The 20,292-nt window shown below is 36.2% G+C and overlaps 1 protein-coding gene across 1 annotated transcript in view; it reads left to right on the top strand.

Moving 5' to 3' along the window:
• Smarca5 (SWI/SNF related, matrix associated, actin dependent regulator of chromatin, subfamily a, member 5) overlaps window positions 1-20,292 on the top strand; it is a 39,048-nt gene that overhangs the window by 7,228 nt on the left and 11,528 nt on the right. The window contains exons 4-15 of the mRNA XM_031340435.1: window positions 982-1,082; window positions 3,019-3,119; window positions 3,666-3,845; window positions 5,465-5,620; window positions 5,710-5,841; window positions 7,587-7,655; window positions 10,860-10,969; window positions 11,672-11,898; window positions 13,796-13,917; window positions 14,681-14,833; window positions 16,701-16,833; window positions 19,173-19,321. Of these exons, the coding sequence (XP_031196295.1) occupies window positions 982-1,082; window positions 3,019-3,119; window positions 3,666-3,845; window positions 5,465-5,620; window positions 5,710-5,841; window positions 7,587-7,655; window positions 10,860-10,969; window positions 11,672-11,898; window positions 13,796-13,917; window positions 14,681-14,833; window positions 16,701-16,833; window positions 19,173-19,321 (1,633 nt within the window). The remainder of the gene's footprint in view (window positions 1-981; window positions 1,083-3,018; window positions 3,120-3,665; window positions 3,846-5,464; window positions 5,621-5,709; window positions 5,842-7,586; window positions 7,656-10,859; window positions 10,970-11,671; window positions 11,899-13,795; window positions 13,918-14,680; window positions 14,834-16,700; window positions 16,834-19,172; window positions 19,322-20,292) is intronic.

Raw genomic sequence — 20,292 nt, 5'->3', positions numbered from 1 at the left:
GGGATTTGAACTCAGTACCTTCGGAAGAACAGTCGGTGTACTTAACCGCTGAGCCATCTCTCCAGCCCCCACTAAGTTGTTTCTTTATTGAGTAGTATTATTGGAAAATAAGATGGAGATTTCTCACTCTCGAGATAGTCTTGTGAGAATCAAACCCCATGCCTTGGGTATACTAGGCAAGCACTTTTCAACAGGTAGATACGTTTTTAGTTCCCCTTTCTCATTTTGGAGATGGGGTGGGGTTGTGTACTACTAGAGATAATGTCTCAGTGCATAGCCCAGACTGGCTTCAGGGATGTTGAAATTATAGGCATGGCCAGCTAAGACCAGAGATTTGGTTATCTCTGTCTCCTCAGTGCTGGGATTGCAAGCTCAGGCTGCATCTGGCTTTTATTTTGGTGGATGGATAGGTTTGAACTCATGTCTTCATGCTTGTAAAGCAAGCACTGTGCTGACTGAACTTTTTCTCCAGTCCCTAAAACAATCTTTGGGAGTTAGTTTAATGAATTCCTTAGTCACTATTCCTGAATCTCTTAAGTCCTTATTTCTTAGTTTTTAGTCATAATTAACAATTTTTTTTTCTCAATTCCAAGACAAGGTTTTTCTGTGTAGCCCTGGCTGTCCTGGAACTCATCCTGTAGATCAGTTGGACCAAACTCAGAGATCCACCTACCTTTTAACGTATTTGAATTTTATTCATAATTTAGTTAACTACATAAACATTTCAGGTTTACATATACTAGTAATTTCTACTGCTCACTTTCTAGGTTTACCCTGCTTTTTAGTTTTTTATTATATTTTATTTTATTTTATTGGTATGTGGGGTCTAACGTAGTACTTCTACTCATTCTAGACAAGTACTCTACCACGGAGCTACTTAGTAGCCTTGGCATAACTGTTAAGATTATTGTGATATCATCATTTGGCTACTGTGTTGAAATAAAACTTATTGTAAATTGATTTTTGTTTTCATTTTCACAGCTACCGACACCGTAGAACAGAGCAAGAGGAGGATGAAGAGCTATTAACAGAAAGTTCCAAAGCAACTAATGTCTGTACTCGATTTGAAGATTCTCCATCATGTAAGTTAAATACATTGAATCATTTGATTTCAAAGGAGCCTTTTCTGAGAATCCCATAGTTGTTTGAATTTACTTTTCATATAATTTATAAAGGAAAATTTTTAGTAATCTTGGATAGTTATTGGCTGTGAATAAGTTTTAGGTATCTGTATGTGTTATTTTTTTTTTTAAATCTGAGATGTTAATATGTTGGTTGGAGTTATATAGCTGTAGGGTGCTTATAGCGTGTTCAGAGCCCTGACTTTGCTCCCTAGAACTGAGACGATAGTTTGTGCTATATTTCAGAAGTATATGAAGATGCCATTTCAGCTTATTATGGTTCTAAAATCCATGTAAAATGGAATGATTTTTGCCGCATATTTTTCCCAAATTAGGAAACTTTATAAAAGGGGAAAATCATAAAAAAATTGCTTTTTTTGATGATGGATTTATTATTTTTTTGTGAAATGTATTAGTGCTTTGCTTTTTTTTTTTTAAATTTATTTATTATTATAATTAAATACACTATAGCTGTCTTCAGATGCACCAGAAGAGGGCGATTATGGGTGGTTGTGAGCCACCATGTGGTTGCTGGGATTTGAACTCATAGACTTCGGAAGAACAGTCAGTGCTCTTACCTGCTGAGCCATCTCACCAGCCCGTATTAGTGCTTTTCTGTAAGATAACAGCTTAGTTTTACTTATACACAGTCTTGATTTCTGATAGGGTTAGAAACTTGTATAGCTTTCCTGCAACTCGTGTTCTGGATGAGTTGTTCGTGTGGACCACTGATAGAATTTTAGTTAGGTTCTTGCTTAGTTAGAGTATTAAACAGTTCACTCACTCACTGGTTCTCTTTTTAACATACACTTTTCATTTCTCCCTTGCCTTATGAAGCACCCAGTTTCTTTCTTTCTTCTTCTTTTTTGTTTTTTTTCCAAATCAAGCTAGTGGCTAGAGTTACATGTATAACAAGCTGGAAAGGAAATTCAGATTATTTCTTTCTGAAGTTGTAACTAGTATACCTAGTCCTGATTAGCTTTTCATTCTTAGGCAGTGATTTATCCAGGCAAGTACAAGTAATATCTGTATACTGAAAGACATAGGTCCATCCATGTCGCATCTATCAGAAAAAGAACTTAAGGAATAGAAAGGATGGACTTGGAGAAGGAATTTCATGTCTTTATTTTTACTTTCAATGGGAAGAAAGGAAATCTTCAGAGAACCATTATCTGATCTTTATGAAGGATGGAAGCACTTGGTTAAAAATGTGCTAACGGGCTAGAGAGATGGCTCAGTGGTTAAGAACGCTTGACTGCTCTTCCAGAAGTCCTGAGTTCAATTCCCAGCAACCACATGGTGGCTCACAACCATCTGTAATGGGATCTGATGCCTTCTGGTGTGTCTGAAGAGAGCAATGGTGTACTCATATACATAAAATAAATAGTTCTTTTAAAAAAATGTGCTAACATTAAAAAGAGAGGTAAAGAGGCCAGAGATATTCTGAAGACCAGCGTAGTTTTACATTGGATTGAGCTTGGCGGTGGCGGCGCACGCCTTTAATCCCAGCACTTGGAAGGCAGAGGCAGGTGGATTTCTGAGTTCAAGGCCAGTTTGGTCTACAGAGTGAGTTCCAGGACAGCCAGGGCTACACAGAGAAACCCTGTCTTGAAGAAAAACAAAAACAAAAAAACCATGGGATTCCAACAGTCAGAGTTCCTTATCTGATAACTTTACTATCAGTTGTATCTAACTGTCCCTGCTTCAGTCCAGGTTTCATTAGCTATTTTTAATGATTTTAACCTTGCAGAAACCCCATTATACATTTGTCCTTTAGAAAAGGTAACTAGACACCTGTAGGTTCCAGTTAAACCTCTGAATATCAGATTAAAGGGGCCAGCCCTGTCTTATAATTCTTGTCCTTAAAATGAGCATTATGTTTTGTTGTTATTTTTAGATGTAAAATGGGGTAAACTGAGAGATTATCAGGTCCGAGGATTGAATTGGCTCATCTCTCTGTATGAGAATGGCATCAATGGCATCCTTGCAGATGAAATGGTATGTAGTGTATTTGGTTATCTTGAAGCTTTGAAGATATTTGTCATTGTTCTTGTTGTAATTCTTCCGTGTGAAGAATTACCATCTCTGCATTAGAGTACATTTTAAAATAATACATTTTGACAACTTTGTTGTTTTTGCAATAATTTGACCATTTCTTTCCATTTTAAAAAATAGCTCACAAAACATCTTCTCTTCTGTTCACTACTAATTATGTAGTGAAGATTTTAATCCTTCTCAAAGTAATGTTTAAACAGTTGGTTGGGGAAAGTATGTAGTCACATGTATTTCACTTCTGCCTCTGATAGGTTACTCTGGGATATTACATTTCCTGAGTCTTGAGTGATGTTGATACCTTCCTTATAGGTGTATGTGACCTAACTATAAACTTACACAGTAAATCTTGTCATGCTGTCTCACACTCAGTATTTCGTTTAAATGTTCTATGTGTGATGGGACTATAAAAGAATGTTTTTAATCCTTTAATGATTAATTTGGTTAATGTAATTAAATCTTTTAATGTTTAATTGTGATGAATTTTTTTAGGGTTTGGGAAAGACACTTCAAACAATTTCTCTTCTTGGATACATGAAACACTATAGGAATATCCCTGGTCCTCATATGGTTTTGGTTCCCAAGTCTACATTGCACAACTGGATGAGTGAATTCAAGAGATGGGTACCAACACTTAGGTCTGTTTGCTTGATAGGAGATAAGGAGCAAAGAGTAAGTTTTTATACAGTGTAATGGTGTTTTTGATAGTAAAGGAATTTAAATTTAGGCTTATTATGAAATAACTGGAGAAGGGATTAAAAAGAATGAATCTTTACAAATTGTTAGTAATTTATAACTATCGTGTGGTTATTCAGGAATCTTACTGAGAAGGCTTTAAAGATTAGAAAGCTATATGAATTTCCTAATTTTATTTTCAGTTTGTTTCTCTCTTTGGAAGTCATTGTATAAAGTCCAAGATAATTTATTTGGAAATGTTAGCTTGTTTTTTTGAATATGTTAAATCATTAGAAATTTGAGGGGCCACATTTCTTGATTAGGGTACATTGGTAATAGTCATAGAATTGTAACTGTTAAATATGAGTTGAGTCAATTTAAGTAATTTGCTGAGCTGTTATGATACAAGTGAGTTAAATTATTGACTTCTTAGCCACATCTTTTTGGGACAAACTCATGGAAATAATGACACTATTAAGAATAAAGAACTTACATTTGGAAGTTGGAGATAATCAATTGCATTCATTGATTAAATGATTGTATTAAATGATTTTACACTTAATTAGTTTAGGTTTGTTTTGTTTTGTTTTTTTGTTTTTTTTTTGTTTTGTTTTGTTTTTTTTTTTGAGACAGGGTTTCTCTGTGTAGTCTTGGCTGTCCTGGATCTCACTCTGTAGACCAGGCTGGCCTCGAACTCAGAAATCTGCCTGCCTCTGCCTCCCAAGTGCTGGGATTAAAGGCGTGAGCCACCACTGCCCAGCTAGGTTAGTTTTTTAAAATATTATTTTATATTTATGGGTATTTTGCCTACATGCATGGTTTCCAATGAGGCCAGAAAAGGGAGTCAAGTCCCTGGATCTAGAGTTATGGATGGTTGTGAGTCACTGTGTGGGTGCTGGGTACTGAATCTTAGTCTTCTACAAGAACAGGTGTTCTAGCCGGGCTTGGTGGCACATGCCTTTAATCCCAGCACTTGGGAGGCAGAGGCAGGTGGATTTCTAAGACCAGCCTGGTCTACAGAGTGAATTCCAGAACAGCCAGGGCTGCACAGAGAAAAACCCTGCCTAGGAAAAAACAAAAAAACAAAAAACAAAAACCAAGTGTTCTTAACCACCGAGCCATCACTCTATCTAGCAGCAGTCTAGATTTCTTTTGTTCCTCAGTAGGTAAATTATGTGGGTTATTTTAAGTTACCAAGTTGCTTTTCGTTTGGGGAAGTCAACTACTTTTTCTTTTTTACTTCATATCCTTATCTATAAAATAAGAACAATAACAGTAATGCACTAATACATCTGTGAATCAAAGAAATGAGACCATCTACTGCCAGCTGTCAAGGCTTCCTTAACCCTGCTTCCTAACGATGGCCAGACCTGTGGAAATGTGGACAGAAATTTTAAAGATAGGCTATGGAATCTTGTGATTTACTTCAACCTTTTGAAACTAAGTTGAAACTGACATTAAAGTGATATTGAAGTAATTTCAGTGGTAGGATGGTAGTTTTACATGCTTATTTAATAGCTACTGTTTAATACTCTCATTCCTTTCTTGTTTTTGATAGTTGTTAAGTGAATTTAATGTATAATTGAGTTGAGTGGTGTAATTTTTTTGTTTTACAGGCTGCATTTGTCAGGGATGTTTTACTACCAGGAGAGTGGGATGTGTGTGTCACATCTTATGAAATGCTTATTAAAGAGAAGTCTGTGTTCAAAAAATTTAACTGGAGATACTTAGTTATAGATGAAGCTCACAGGATAAAAAATGAAAAATCTAAGGTAATTTGATACTTAATATGAACATTTTTTGTGTCTGAGGGTTTGATACTTACTCAGAATGTTCTAATAATGGGCTTTGGTTCTTTCAGTTGTCAGAAATAGTGAGAGAATTCAAGACTACAAATCGGCTGTTGCTGACAGGGACGCCTCTTCAGAACAACCTGCACGAGCTCTGGTCACTTCTGAATTTTTTGTTGCCAGATGTGTTTAATTCAGCTGATGTAAGCTTCTCTTTTTGTGGTTAATATTTTGGTTAATGCCTATATTTTAATAATAGTACTGTTTGCTATGGCCAATAATTTTTTATACTTATGTACCTAGCCTGTTACTAACCTACTAAGTTGTTTATGTATTCTGAGAATTTATTCACTTTTGAGCCTTGGCCTTAATGTCATTTCCCATCAGTTTCTTCATCTGGGTTGGTGTATTCTTCCTGTTTGGCAATCAAGGCTGTTTAATTTTGCCTCAGGGTCTCTAGGTTAAAGGCTTGTTTTTAAGTATTTTCAAGTATCTTTATATATCTTACACATTGTGTTTTAAAATTAAGAGATGGCCTTCAAATGTGGAGGGATTTGTTTAACCTTTTTGTCTTATTTTCTTTTCATGTTGCTATGGCAAAATACTTTGACAAAAGCAGCTTAAGGAAGAAAGGGTTTATTCTGGGTCACAGTTTAAGGTGCTGGCAGTAGCTGATCATACTTCACTCACAATCAGAAAGCAGATAGTGCGATAAATGTATCCTCCTGCTCAGTTCTCTTTATTCTGAACAATACAAGATCTTAAATTGTAAGATGGATCTTCTTATAGCAATTAATGTAATCAGGACAATCCCCTACAGGTGTGTTGGGAGGACCCGCTCTGGGCTAATTCTAGATTGTGAAGTTGACAATGAACATCACACCCATTCTTATTAATATATAATAACCTAGTCTTTATCACTTATTTACATAATAGAAATGGTGATATAAGTAGGTACCTTTTTGCTGTGTGACAGAAAATAGTTTATGTATTGATAGTCTGTGCAGTTAGTAATTACTGTGGCCAAACTGGATGGAGTTGAGTTTTGAATGTTTGTTCTTTCATCCGGAGTGGGTGGGAGAGCTTTGTAGAGATCCATGTTAGTACATTTATATAGACATTCTATAAGGGTATTAATTTGGTTTATTACATTAAGGATTCTGTTCTTTTCATTTCTTTCTTTCTTTCTTTCTTTTTTTTCTTTTGAGAGTTTCTAAGTTTAACCTTGGCTGTCCTGATCATTCTGTAGACAACGTTGGCCTCAAACTCAGAGATTTGCTTGCCTCTGCCATCTGAGAGCTGGCATAAAAAGCATGTGCCAGCTAAGGGTTATTTTACAAAGAGCAGAAATGTGTATGGAAAAAATACAATTCAGATTTGAAAGTTTTAATTCTTTTAAATATTTTGATGTTTTACAAAAAGTTTCAAGATTATTTGTTTTTCTTGCTAACACTTATTTAATGATTTCTGTTAGAGCCTTCTATTATAACAGTGATTATATAAGATGCTTATTTAACATAGCAAATTTATAATAGATATTTTCAGGATACTTGATTAGGAAATTGTCCTTATGCAGTTCTTCTCTAAATAGTAACAAAATGCTTTTTATCTCAAGTTTCATTTAGATTAATGAGATGAACATTTCTCTGGAAACCTTAAGTTATGTCTTCTAATTACTTCTGTAAACTAGCTTTGAGACTCTTCACTGTCAGTCTGTGTACTTATGGAAAAAATGCTTAGGGAGCAGTATGATTCAGCCACTTGTCCTGGAGCTAGTAGTAAACCTGATACTTGGAAAGTAAGGCTTAAACTAAATTGTTTTTTTTTTTTTATGGCTCACAATTCAGGTACTATATTAATTTTGGAAACAGTTAATATACTTGGAATTATAGGGTATTTGTGGTTAATCTTATCTTTGACCTTATGGTTTTTTTGTTTGTTGATCTAGGACTTTGATTCCTGGTTTGATACAAATAATTGCCTTGGAGATCAAAAGCTAGTTGAGAGGCTTCATATGGTAAGTATGGTTAGAGCATCCTTTTAATAGGGCAGGATCTTCATTCTTTGACTGTTAACAGAAGTATGGTATAGTGTATGTGTGTGTGTATATATGTTTATATATACATACATCTCTATATAGTATATATGTGTGTATATATGTTTGAATTTAAAACCCACTGTTTGAAATGATGATAGAGATATGATCTTTGATAGTTTTAGTATTTAGTATGTAGTTTTAGAACCTAGGATGGACTTTTAATGTAAGGAAGAAAGTAATCTCTTAGTTTTAAAAGGTATAGTGAAAGGATAAAACAGTACTTGATGGCAGGCTAGATAACGTCTTTTGGTGGGGGGAATCGAGACAGGGTTTCTCTGTGTAGCCCTGGCTGTCCTGGAACTCACTCTATAGACCAAGCTGGCCTCAAACTCAGAAATCCACCTACCTATGGCATGTGCCATCACTGCCCAACAACTAGATAACTTCTTAAAGCTTAGTTTCACTTAAATTCCATAACAGGATCTGGCAAGTTGATAGCTGAAAGAACCAGTTGTTACATCTTTCTGTAAATATAGTGAGTATACATAAAGCAACTTCATATAGAAGTTCATAGGTAAAAGTTGGTAGGTAGGGCTGGAGAGATGGCTCAGTGGTTCGGAGCACTGACTGCTCTACTAGAGGTCCTAAGTTCAATTCCCAGCAACCACATGGTGGCTCACAACCATCTGTAATGGGATCCAATACCCTCTTCTGTCTGGTGTGTCTGAAGACAGTGACGGTGTCCTTATATAAATCTTTAAAAAAAAAGATACTGTTGATTGTCAGGTTCAAGCAAGACACTGTAACCATGCTGTAGAAGTTCTTTCATGACCTATACTGGGACTTTTAAACACTTGTTCACATTTTGGCTTGGCTAATATGTAGGGGTTAGGAGGAAAAGAGAAGGTTGTATTGTGTACTATATATGTAATCCCTAACACTTCCTCCTAGATGCCATTTGTGACAATAAAAATGTCTGTAAACATGTTAAAAGTTCCCTGAAAGATAAATCATGTTCTGCTCAACTCTCCTTCCTTACATCCTATTCTTTTCAGAATACTCCAGCTTTAATTTTACTTTTACATAAATAAGCTGGAAACATTTGACTAGTTTCACTTATTCTTTGTTCATTGTTTTTACTATATCTAATTGAATCTCTTCGCAATTTTCTTCTACATGGGCTAAGTCTCAGTTATACATTGTATATTTATTCCATCTTTAGTTGTTTGAGCATTCTCTCTCACAGGACTTCCTGCAGAAGACTGAAGGCTTTTCCTTAATGGATCATAAACACAAAGGCTGAAAATACACACTTTGCATGGTTCCTGGCTTAAGTGGATATTTTTCTTCTTTCTCCTCTTCTTTTCTCTGTTTTGTTGAGATGTGATTTTTTTGCTTTGCACCTCTGGCTGGCTTGTACTAGGTAATCCTGCCTCAGCCTCTGAAATGCTGAGATTACAGTTGTGAGCCCTCATTGCCAGATTGGTCTTTTTTTACTATATAAATTAATTATACCTTAAAATTCTTGTGTATTGAAATTTTTTTGCTAAGTATATCTGAGAGTAGTGATAGTCTGTTAGGAACGTTTAATTGAGATAACAGTCAAGCATTTAAGTATGGTTTATGTTTTTCTTATTTAAAGGACTGAAATCTTGAAAGGTTAGAATGTTGATAAAATCTTAGTGATGGAAAATGAGGCACAGGAGTTGATTCCTTTCTAACTTTCCCCTCATGTCCTTTGTTTACTTCATGGCTTTCCTCTAAGTAAATGTCCAGGTCCATGTAGATGAAGCAGACTAAAGTGCCTATGCAGCAGTCAGGTGTTTTGGTATCTTAGTTTTTCCCAGAGTAGTGTGACATGCTTATCAACTCAAGGGAGAAGAGAAATAGTATTTTCTACTTTGTCCTCCTGCCTTCTGAAATCCCCACTATGACCCTATGGTGAAAGAGACATATAGCAGTCAGCCTGGGAGGTTGCTGACATTTGTCGGCATTACAGAAAGGTGCTTGCTTTGGAAGCCTGGTGACACCAGTCCAATCCCTGACACCCACACAAAGGTAGAAGAAGATGGCTTCTGACTTCCAATGTGTGTCATAGCAGGTACATCATGCACAGATACACTCAATAATAATAAAATCTATAACTCATCCTGATAGTCTTAGGAATGATTTATCAGCTATAAATGATACAAAATCACTTACTTACTCTCTACACAATTCTATCTTACTAACTTGCATTTTAATAGTTTGAGAGTTTGTGGGTAGTCTGGCGAGTTCTTGGCTGACTTTCCCTGGTTTATCAAGCTGGACAGTTTTCTAAGGGAGCCAAGTGGGACTGAAGGTCTTCTTGTCTTTGCAGTAGCTGATGTTTGGCCTAGCTTTACTCTGTGCTGTAATCAGACAAGAGTTATTGATGGTTTTTCTCACCCATTTTAAATTTGTTTTGTGATAATAGTCATTTTTATAAGCCAGTAAAAACTAGTACAAAGAAGGTACAAAAATAATTTTTAGTTTTAGTCTTATACTAAAATGTATATTTTATAAAAAGAACTAGTACTTTTTGAAACCTAGATACTAATCACAACATTGAATAAAAAGTTATGAATGATAATATATAGAAATGTATAAAATTAAAAGTAAGAGGTAAAACTGATCTTTCTTTTCTTTAAAAAGAAAGAATATTGTTTACTGTTAGGAAACAACTGGGGAGGGATTCAAGGATTTATAGTTCTGACTACATGGATATGTTAACTTACTAAGACTGAACCAAACTTTCCTGGGTTTTTTATACTTGCCACATGGAATGCTTTTGTAATGGGTAGTTATTTAAGAGCTATCATACAGCTCTTAAGGGCTAGCCAGTTCTAAGCAGTGTTGCAGTATGTTCAAGTGACTAATTTTTAAACTAGCATGAATTAGCAATGTTGAAAATGGTTTTAAAACATGATATTGTTTTCTAGTATTTAATGAAAGTATAGCAAGTATTATATAAATACTCACATATAGAATAAATGATGAGATTATATTGTTACTCTTCAGTAATGCAATTGTGATAAATGGCATGTGTGTTTTGGACAGGAAAATATTAAAAATAGTTGTTATTCAAACAAGTTGTTTTATGTATTTGGTACATAATTTACCAAGATTGCAGATAAGGTCATCCTTTTTTTGCCCCTTTCTAAGGTTTTGCGTCCATTCCTCCTTCGTCGAATTAAAGCTGATGTTGAAAAGAGTTTGCCTCCAAAGAAAGAAGTAAAAATCTATGTGGGTCTTAGCAAAATGCAAAGAGAATGGTATGTATTCTGAGACGCTTGACAGTACTGTTCCCAGATTTTCATTTTATAGTCTTTTTATTTACCTAATTTGGGTCTTTAGAATTTCTGTGTACTTGATTAATTTTAACCTGTTAATGCAATGCCCATTGAAAGGTAGGTGGCAGGAGGGTAGGTAGGTCAGCACACAGACTGGCTTGGAGTGTGGTTTCTGCTGCCCAGGTGTATTCTGGTGGTGGCTCTTCCTTCTGTTTATTTTGGACAGGTGATAAAAACTAGAGGTTTAATATAGTTATCCTGACATTGAGCGATATTCTTCTATTTAATTTTGCCCAAAGTTCACTTAAAACAGTCATAATTTCTATATTTAAAAAGCACAGCATTTTGCGGCCAGTCATGAGGACATAATGAAATTAAGATTCACGAAACAAACAAAACAAAAAAAATGATGGCTTGGGATATAGATCAGTCGTTAGTGTTTATGTAAACATGCACAAAGTCCTGGGTTCATGTATCATTACCACATAAACTGAGAAATACTTTTTTTTTTTTTTTTGCTTTTGTACAAACTTGGAAAACTTTTTAAATCTGTGTTGTACCATTGGAAGCAAATTTCAGGCCATGATTTTTTCAAATTCTTCTTAAGTATTTTGTGGTTGGGGTAGATGAAGGGATTAAGTGTGCAATGTGTCAGGCATTAAACTTAATTTTTCTTTTTAATAGGTACACTCGGATATTAATGAAAGATATAGACATATTAAACTCAGCAGGGAAGATGGACAAAATGAGGCTCTTGAACATTTTGATGCAGTTGAGGAAATGCTGCAATCATCCATATCTCTTCGATGGAGCTGAACCTGGCCCACCATACACAACAGATATGCATCTAGTTACCAACAGTGGCAAGATGGTGGTATTAGACAAGCTACTCCCTAAATTAAAAGAACAAGGTATCTATGTTACTGCCATTCATTTGAAAAGTAATGAAAACTTTAAAAATTCTAGTATTAAGAGGATGAAACATAACACTTTGAAATGTCTATTCTAACAGTTTTTAAAGTTGAAGTATTAAATGTTAAAAGAACTAAAAATCTCAGCCAAATCCTCTTCCCTTAATTTTAGGCCTTAATTTTTATAGAATTTGGTAAACATGCAGAGTAGCTACCATTCAATTTCCTGTAGCTTTCCTAGAAATTTCATCTTTTTCATAATATACCAGGGATACCTTTCCTACATACACATTTCCCAGATACCTTGTTAGACAGTGATGTTGTAGTCCTGATATTTTTCTTTTATGTAGTTTAAAATATTTACTTAAATATTATTTACATGTATTCAAAGCATTTCTATTTACATTATTCTGGATTTTTTTTTTTTTTGTATGAGAATGGCTATGTCTGGATCGTGTGTGTATAGGTATAGTTCTTCTAGATGAATTGAAATGAAACATCTCATTATAGTGTTTTTTTGTATATTATAAAGCTTTTAAAGATAAATACTAGTCCTCAAAGAAACAGATTTCTATAATATCAAGAATATAGTAAGCTTTCAAATTTCTCTAATTGTGTTTCAAGGTAGGGCTTCTCTGTGTAGTCCTTGCTGCTCTAGAACTCCTTCTAGACTACGCTGGCCTCCAGCTTGGGGATCTACTTGCCTCTGTCTTCCTCTTGTAGAATTAAGGCATTGCCTGGCTTAGGTATGACTTTTGAAGGAAAGAAGGCACAGGCATCATGACCAAGTTATAAGGACAACATTTAATTGGGGCTTGCTTATGGGTTCAGAAGTTCAGTCCATTATCATCAAGGTGGGAACATGGCAGCATCCAGGCAGGCATGGTGTAAGGGGAGCTGAGAGTTCTACATTTTCATCTGAAGGCTAGAAGATTGGCTTCCAGGCAGCTAGGAATAGGGTCATAAAGCCCAGGCCCACAATGACACACTTCTTCCAACAAGGCCACACTTTCTAAAGAGTGCCACTCTATGGGCCAAGCATATTCAAACCACCACAGATGGTTATACCAATAGATGGTGTTTTGGACAGCCAAAAACACCTTTGTAGTTGTTAGGGAATTGACACACATTTATGGTCTATTAAGTTAAAATAGTGAGTGGTTTCCATAATTAGAATACTAAGGCTTTAGTGTTGGGGAGTTTAGGGAATCATGTTTAAAGAAAAAATGTGGTCGAATACAGCTTTTAAATATAAATGAGGTAGCAGGCTAATGATTCACTCTCCTAAAGCATTTTTTAAAAGATTTATTTATTTATTTATTTATTTATTTATTTATTTATTGTATATGAGTACAGTGTAGCTGTACTGGTGGTTGTGAGCCATCATGTGGTTGCTGGGAATTTGAATTCAGGACCTCTGCTCACTCTGGGCTGTCCCGCTCGCTGTGGTCGGCTCCTGCTTGCTCTGGTCCTGCTTGCTCTGGCCTAAACATTTATTTATTATTATCATCTAAGTACATTGTAGCTATCTGAAGATACACCAGAAGAGGGTATCAGATCTCATTATGGATGGTGTGAGCCACCATGTGGTTGCTGGGATTTGAACTCAGGATCTTCAGAAGAGCAGTCAGTGCTCTTAACTGCTGAGCCATCTCTCCAGCCCAGCAGACAGTTTTTACCTTAGTATATACTGTACACGTGACACTCTTTTTCAGTTAAGGAAGATAGGTGGAGAATGGCTGGCCTGGGTACTTATTGATGCCCTTTTTATCCTTTTAATCAAATAACTAATTTGGAACTTGATGGATAATTTGTTAGTCTTTTGTTTAGTGTTAAATTTTTAAATAAAAATTTCTGTGTTAGAAATTTCTGATAATGGGTTATTTATGTTCGTCAGGTTCAAGAGTACTTATCTTTAGTCAGATGACAAGGGTATTAGACATTTTGGAAGATTATTGCATGTGGAGAAATTATGAATACTGCAGGTTGGATGGACAGACACCCCATGATGAAAGACAAGTAAGTACAAAAAGATGAGTTAAGAAGTCAGATAAAACAACTTTATTTTTTTATATTCCATTAGCGTGTACCAATTTACTATATGTTTGTATTGTATTGTGTCAGAGTATTTAATTTTTTAAAAAATATGTATTTTTCTTTTAAAATTTATTTTATTTGTGTGATGGTGTTTTGCCTGCATGTCTGGCTTTACCTTGTATGTGCCTAGTACCCAAGAGGCCAGAAGTGGGCATTGGAACCCTGGGGACTAGAGTAACAGATGGTTGGGAGCTCTGTATGGGTGCTGGGGATTGAACCAGGAGCCTCTGCAAGAGAAGCTAGTGCTCTTAACTACTGAGCCAATCCTATCAGATAGGGATTTATATATATAGGCTAGTCTGAAATTCAGTGTATAGTTGAATATGATCTTGAACTCCCTCTTCCTGAGTGCTGGGATTGATTATAGGTATGTGCTACCATGCCCTAGATAAAGTAGCTTTCTAAGCCAATCATGATGGTATAAACCTGTTACAGCTGCTTGTAACTGCAGGAAGAGCAGGTGCTTGAACCAGCATGGGCAATATAAGAAATATCCTACCAGTGTTGGATATGGCGGAGACTACCTTTAATCCCAAGTATTCAGGAGTCAGAAGGAGGTCTACATAGTGAGTTTCAGGCCAGCTAGGGCTACATAGTGAGATCGTCTTAAAAGAAAAAAAAAAAAAAAACCATCCCACAACAAATATAACAAAAATTTCTAACACTTGTTATTTTATTTCCATAGGACTCCATCAATGCGTACAATGAACCAAATAGCACAAAGTTTGTATTTATGCTAAGCACACGTGCTGGTGGTCTGGGCATCAATCTTGCAACTGCTGATGTAGTAATTTTATATGATTCAGATTGGAATCCTCAAGTTGATCTTCAGGCTATGGTAAGAGATAACAAGTAAATACTGTGTGTGCTTAATAGATGTATTAGGCAGAATATGTTCATTTTATAAACATGATTTTACCTACTAGAACTTTTCTTTCAATTTTAAAAAATTTATTTAGAAAGCATGTCAACACATTTCTGCCTGGTGTATAAGTGGAGGTCAGAGGACAACTCTGGGGAGTTCTTTTTCCATCATCTGGTTTTCAGGAATTGAACTCAGGTCATCAGCTTGGGCAGCAAGTTCTTTACCCACTTAATTATCTCCTCAGCTCACAATTTTCTTTATTTTTATAGCTGTATAATATTTTAATCTTTTATTTTGGTCATATATATCTCCCATTGCCCCTGCCTGCTCTTCTTAGATTCAGCCTAATACATCTCTCCCTTCTTAACTCACCACCAGACCCCCAAAGAATCAAGTGATTCTAATTATTACACCTATATATGGGGCCTTCTACTGGAGCAAGGGCAATGTACCAGTGGTTCTATCCAAAGAAAAAAGATTCTCCCTTCTCCCAGTAGCAGTTACCCACCAGTAGCTCCTTGGCTAGGGAAATGAGGCTCAACACCTGGAACTTTGATGAGCTTGATTGTGTGCAGGTAACCACAACTGCTGTGAGTCGATGCCTGCCTGCAATAGGCATGTTATATACAGACGATAGCATTCCTCTCCAGTCTCTGGCTCTTAGATTCCTTCTCCCACCATTTTCTCTCACCTCTTTTGATGTGTTAGAGAACCCTTGAGTGTGGTGAGTGGTTGGTGAAGATGTCTCATTTCAAGTTGAGCACTCACTGTCACTTCATAGAATTTTATTTCTTTTGCTCTTGTAGGTCACTCTTGCAGAGTATTTTGAATACTCTGGTCAATGAGCATGCCAGTAAGTGAGCATAGTTGTGCTTTAAAAGAAAAGGGAAATCAGTTTGTCAGCTGGTAGCTCATCTGCAACTTGGGATGCCTAAAATATATATATGCCCATTTTGTGAGTGTTTGGCCAAATGAGGAAGTTGATTTTTAAGGCTGAGAAAATTCAGGATCTACAAACTAATGTGGATTGTACAAATTCTGACTGTTGACTAAGAATATTGGGTGTTTGTAAGTGCAGTTTCAAATTATTCTGCACTAGTCACTTACACTCATTGTAAGGATGGTTAAGGGAAATTGATAAATTATTAGAAATAAGGTGTTTTTAAAATTATGTAATGTATGACTGTTCTGCTTCATGTGCACCCACCTGCCAGAAGAGGGCATCTAATCCCCATGTGATTGCTGGGATTTGAACTTAGAACCTTTTCACAGCAGCCAGTACTCTTAACCACTGAGCAATCTGACCAGCTCCATAAATAAGGTGTTTTGTTGGATGAATATGGCTTGTGAATTTTCCAGAATTTAAACAGAATTAATGTTCAAATTAATTTGATTGAGTGTATTTAGCTAATTGAATAATACTTGAATATGATTTTTATATCATTTGTGAAGGGCATTTTTTTCATGGTTTTTTATTTTCCTAATAAGTGACAAGATTTCATTAATTTGATGAAGAAAAAGATTTTGAAACTAAATTCAAGTGAAAGAAGTGATTATTAAACTGATATATTACAGTTTTGCCTGTTAGCTAGTGTCATCATATTTTTGTTGCTCATGGGGTAAGCTCTGTCTGTTAAATAACTATGACTTTCTTTAGTTTTAGGAAGCTTTCCTTGCATATAATTTGATTAAATCTGAGAATTTAAGAAATATTTATGGAACATGAATCCATAGTATAGGCATTATATTTAATGAGTATTTTAATTTTTCTTCTCAGTGTACATGTTTCCTTATTATTTCACTTTTTAACTATATTCAAAATAACATTTAATTCTGCTAGGATCGAGCACATAGAATTGGACAAACGAAGACTGTCCGAGTGTTTCGATTTATAACTGATAACACTGTGGAAGAAAGAATAGTAGAACGTGCCGAGATGAAACTCAGACTGGATTCGATAGTAATTCAGCAAGGTGAGACGTAGAACTTTGGATAATTCCCTAAGTTGGATTGACAGCAACATGTTTCAGTCTGAGACTCTAGGGGAGATTTTTAAGCACCTGGAGTCCAGCTAACAGCCAAGAAAGAAGGTTTTTATTCCAGATATTTTAAATCTTTTTTTTTTTTTTTAAGATTTATTTATTATATGTAAGTACACTGTAGCTGTCTTCAGACACACCAGAAAAGGGCGTCAGATCTCGTTAGGGGTGGTTGTGAGCCACCAATGTGGTTGCTGGGAATTGAACTCAGGATCTCTGGAAGAGCAGTCAGTGCTTTTAACCGCTGAGCCATCTCTCTAGCCCTATCCCATTAATTCTTAAAAACTAAGTATTACTTTTATTGCCACTTAAGTGAAGTATGAAGTTCAGGTTAGAGGAAAACTGCTAGCTAGTAAATACTAAAATTAACTTACCCAAGCTCAAAGCTTATTACCTTAATGACAAAATTAAAGTTTAAAATATCTGGGGGCTGGTGAGGTGGCTCAGTGGTTAAGAGCACTGAGTGCTCTTGCGAAGGTCGTACGTTCAATTCCCAGCAACCACGTGGTGGCTCATAACCATCTGTAATGAGATCTGTGTCCCTCTTATGGTGAGTCTAAAGACAGCTACAGTGTATTCATATACATGAAATAAATCTTTTTTTTTAAAAAAAGAATTAATGGGATAATATATAAAATGTATGACATTCCATATAGCATATATTAAATAGAGCCTTGGTGATTTATAAGCACTGAAGATACTGAACACAAAGTATGTTATTGTTTTCTTGTCTGTAATTATTTACTAAGTGACTGTCAGGTGCTAGGCATTGTTCTTGGCCTTGACTAAAGCAGCAAGTGGACCAAAGTGTCCTATTCTCAGGAGACTTTAGAATTTAGTAGGAGGGGACTCTCACCAGAACTTTATTTGGCTCGATTGAAGGAAATTGAAGTTCTTCAAGGTCAGCTTTTAGGAAGACATTTTTTTACTTATATCTGTGAAACACAGATTAAGATTGGCTAAATTCCTACCGGTTGATCAAACTAAGTTTTCACATGCTTTTGAGTTTATCATATCTAGGTATTTTGTTATTTTAAAAATCAGTCAATCAATTAATTAATTGAAATGATCTCATTGTGTAGCCCTGACTGGTTTAGAATTTGCTAAGTGGATTGGGTTGTCAACTCATATACTGCCTCTGCTTTTCCAGTATTGGGATTAAAGGCACCTTACGTAAAATCTAAATATAATGAAAATTTTTGTATTTTAGTTTTCTCAGAAAAAGCTGACTGGGAAAGATGATCAATAACATCCTTCCGATATGAAAGTCCTTACGTTTATAAGGTTTAAATATGTTAAAATTTGTGAGAATTTCTCTCAACTTTGATTTTCTTTTCTTTTTGTGCATTTGTTTGCTTTTGAGACAGGGTCTCACTAAATAGCTGTGGCTGTCCTGTAACTCACTACGTAGTTTAGGCTGGCCTTGAGCTCACAGATAATACCTGATTCTGTCTCTTGAGTTCTGGGATTAAATATATCCGCCACTGCACTTAGCAACTTGATTTTCAAATGCTTCAAATACTGTATTCTTCAAAAAACATTTTATCGCTGGGCAGTGGTGGACACCTTTAATCTTAGCACTTGGGAGGCAGAGGCAGGTGGATTTCTTGAGTTCGAGGCCAGCCTGGTCTACAGAGTGAGTCCAGGACAGCCAGGACTACACAGAGAAACCCTGTCTCGAAAAATCTAATAAATATATATCTCCAATATGGCATTAAATTTAACACAACAGTGAGTTTGATCGTTTAAAAAATGGGTAAAATTTCTAATATTTTTAAGTTTACAGTAAAATAAAGTTTAATTAATACAATGTTGCATGTAAGGTTAAAAATACACTACCTCCTTTCCTCTCAGCTTTGCCAAGCTGCCAACAACCGCCAGTCTTCTCTCTTTTCCCTCCTGCCTACCTTAGCTCCGAGGATGGAAAACACCAGACAGTTTTATTATTTTAAAACTAGCCACATAGCACAATTGCTGTGCTCTTATCAGCTAACCTGTTTCAGCCAACCGCCTGTGGTGGAGGCTGTTGGTTCTGGTTGCCCTAAGATCTTACATGGCTGTTATATCCCCCTCCTTCGAAAGCTTGGCTGAAAGACCTCCTCCTTTCCTTTGTTCTTCTCTTCCTCTTGAGACACGGAAATCCCACTCTTCCTTTCACCCAGCATATTGGCTTCCACCTTCTTTATTGACAAAATCAAGAACCAACTAAGGAATCAGATTTTATTATCTGCTCCTCCTCCCACAACATAATACAACACAATTTTTTTTTTCAGGGAGGCTTGTAGATCAGAACCTGAACAAAATTGGGAAAGATGAAATGCTTCAAATGATTCGACATGGTGCCACACATGTGTTTGCTTCAAAAGAAAGTGAAATCACTGATGAGGATATTGATGGTATTTTGGAAAGAGGTGCAAAGAAGGTGAGATGCATAGTAAATGATAGCGTTTTGTAACAAATAGCTTATGAAGAACCGGACGATCTGACTGTTCTCTATAACCGTGCATGACTGTATGATTAAAGAGGTTTTTTATTGTAGATATGAGGCAGAGAACAGTCAACGGCATCTAGAGGAGTTCCAAGCAGAGAAAGAATAGATTGAACATGATCGGCAGAGCATACATGGCCAGGCTGGGGAAGCAGCAGAGGGTAGAGAAAAGCATAGTGAAAATAACAGGAACAAAGGGGAGAATAGTGACACTAGCCAGGCTATAGAAGGATGAGCATTTGGCTGGGGAAGCCCAAGAGCTAGATGGGGTTTAGGTACAGCAGGAGAGGAGAAGGGCTAGGATGCTAGCATGGCAGCATGGACTTTGAAATGCATAACAGGTACTCACTATACTGGAGGAGCCTGGAGGCCAGCATGGGCTTTGATGTACAGATAGGTGCCAGTGGTAGAGAGGCTGCCAGAGGCAAGGAAATGACTCCCTTTGGGAGACAAGGGCCTTGACAAGTTTCTCAGGAATACTGGCTTTTATCTAGCTGCCAGAAATCCTCGTATAGTCCAGGTTGATGTAGTTTCTAGATATTTGGACTACCTTTTGGATTTGAGGAATTGGAGTTTCCTTTGGACCTGACAGTGTAGACCAAAACTACTTGAGAAAATACTTCCTCTGTGAATCACCAACTTGTTTTTTCTATAAAAACCAAGTGTTTGTATACTATAAGGTAGTTTGTTTGTATGTATGTATGTTTTTTGTGTATGGGTGCTTGTCTGTGCATCATTGTACCTGTTGCCCAGTGAGGCCAGAAGAGGGCACTAGATCCCTTGGAACTGGAGTTAAATTATGAGCTGCCTTGTGAATTGAACCAGGTTTTCTGGAAGGACGAGTGTTCTTAACTCTTGAGCCATCTTTCTAGTTTTGTTTAGACTGCAAGTCTTTTTTTTTTTTT

The sequence above is a fragment of the Mastomys coucha genome, unplaced genomic scaffold (assembly GCF_008632895.1).
Source record: "Mastomys coucha isolate ucsf_1 unplaced genomic scaffold, UCSF_Mcou_1 pScaffold22, whole genome shotgun sequence".
Taxonomy (NCBI): domain Eukaryota; kingdom Metazoa; phylum Chordata; class Mammalia; order Rodentia; family Muridae; genus Mastomys; species Mastomys coucha.
This window is presented reverse-complemented; position numbering and strand designations above follow the sequence as displayed.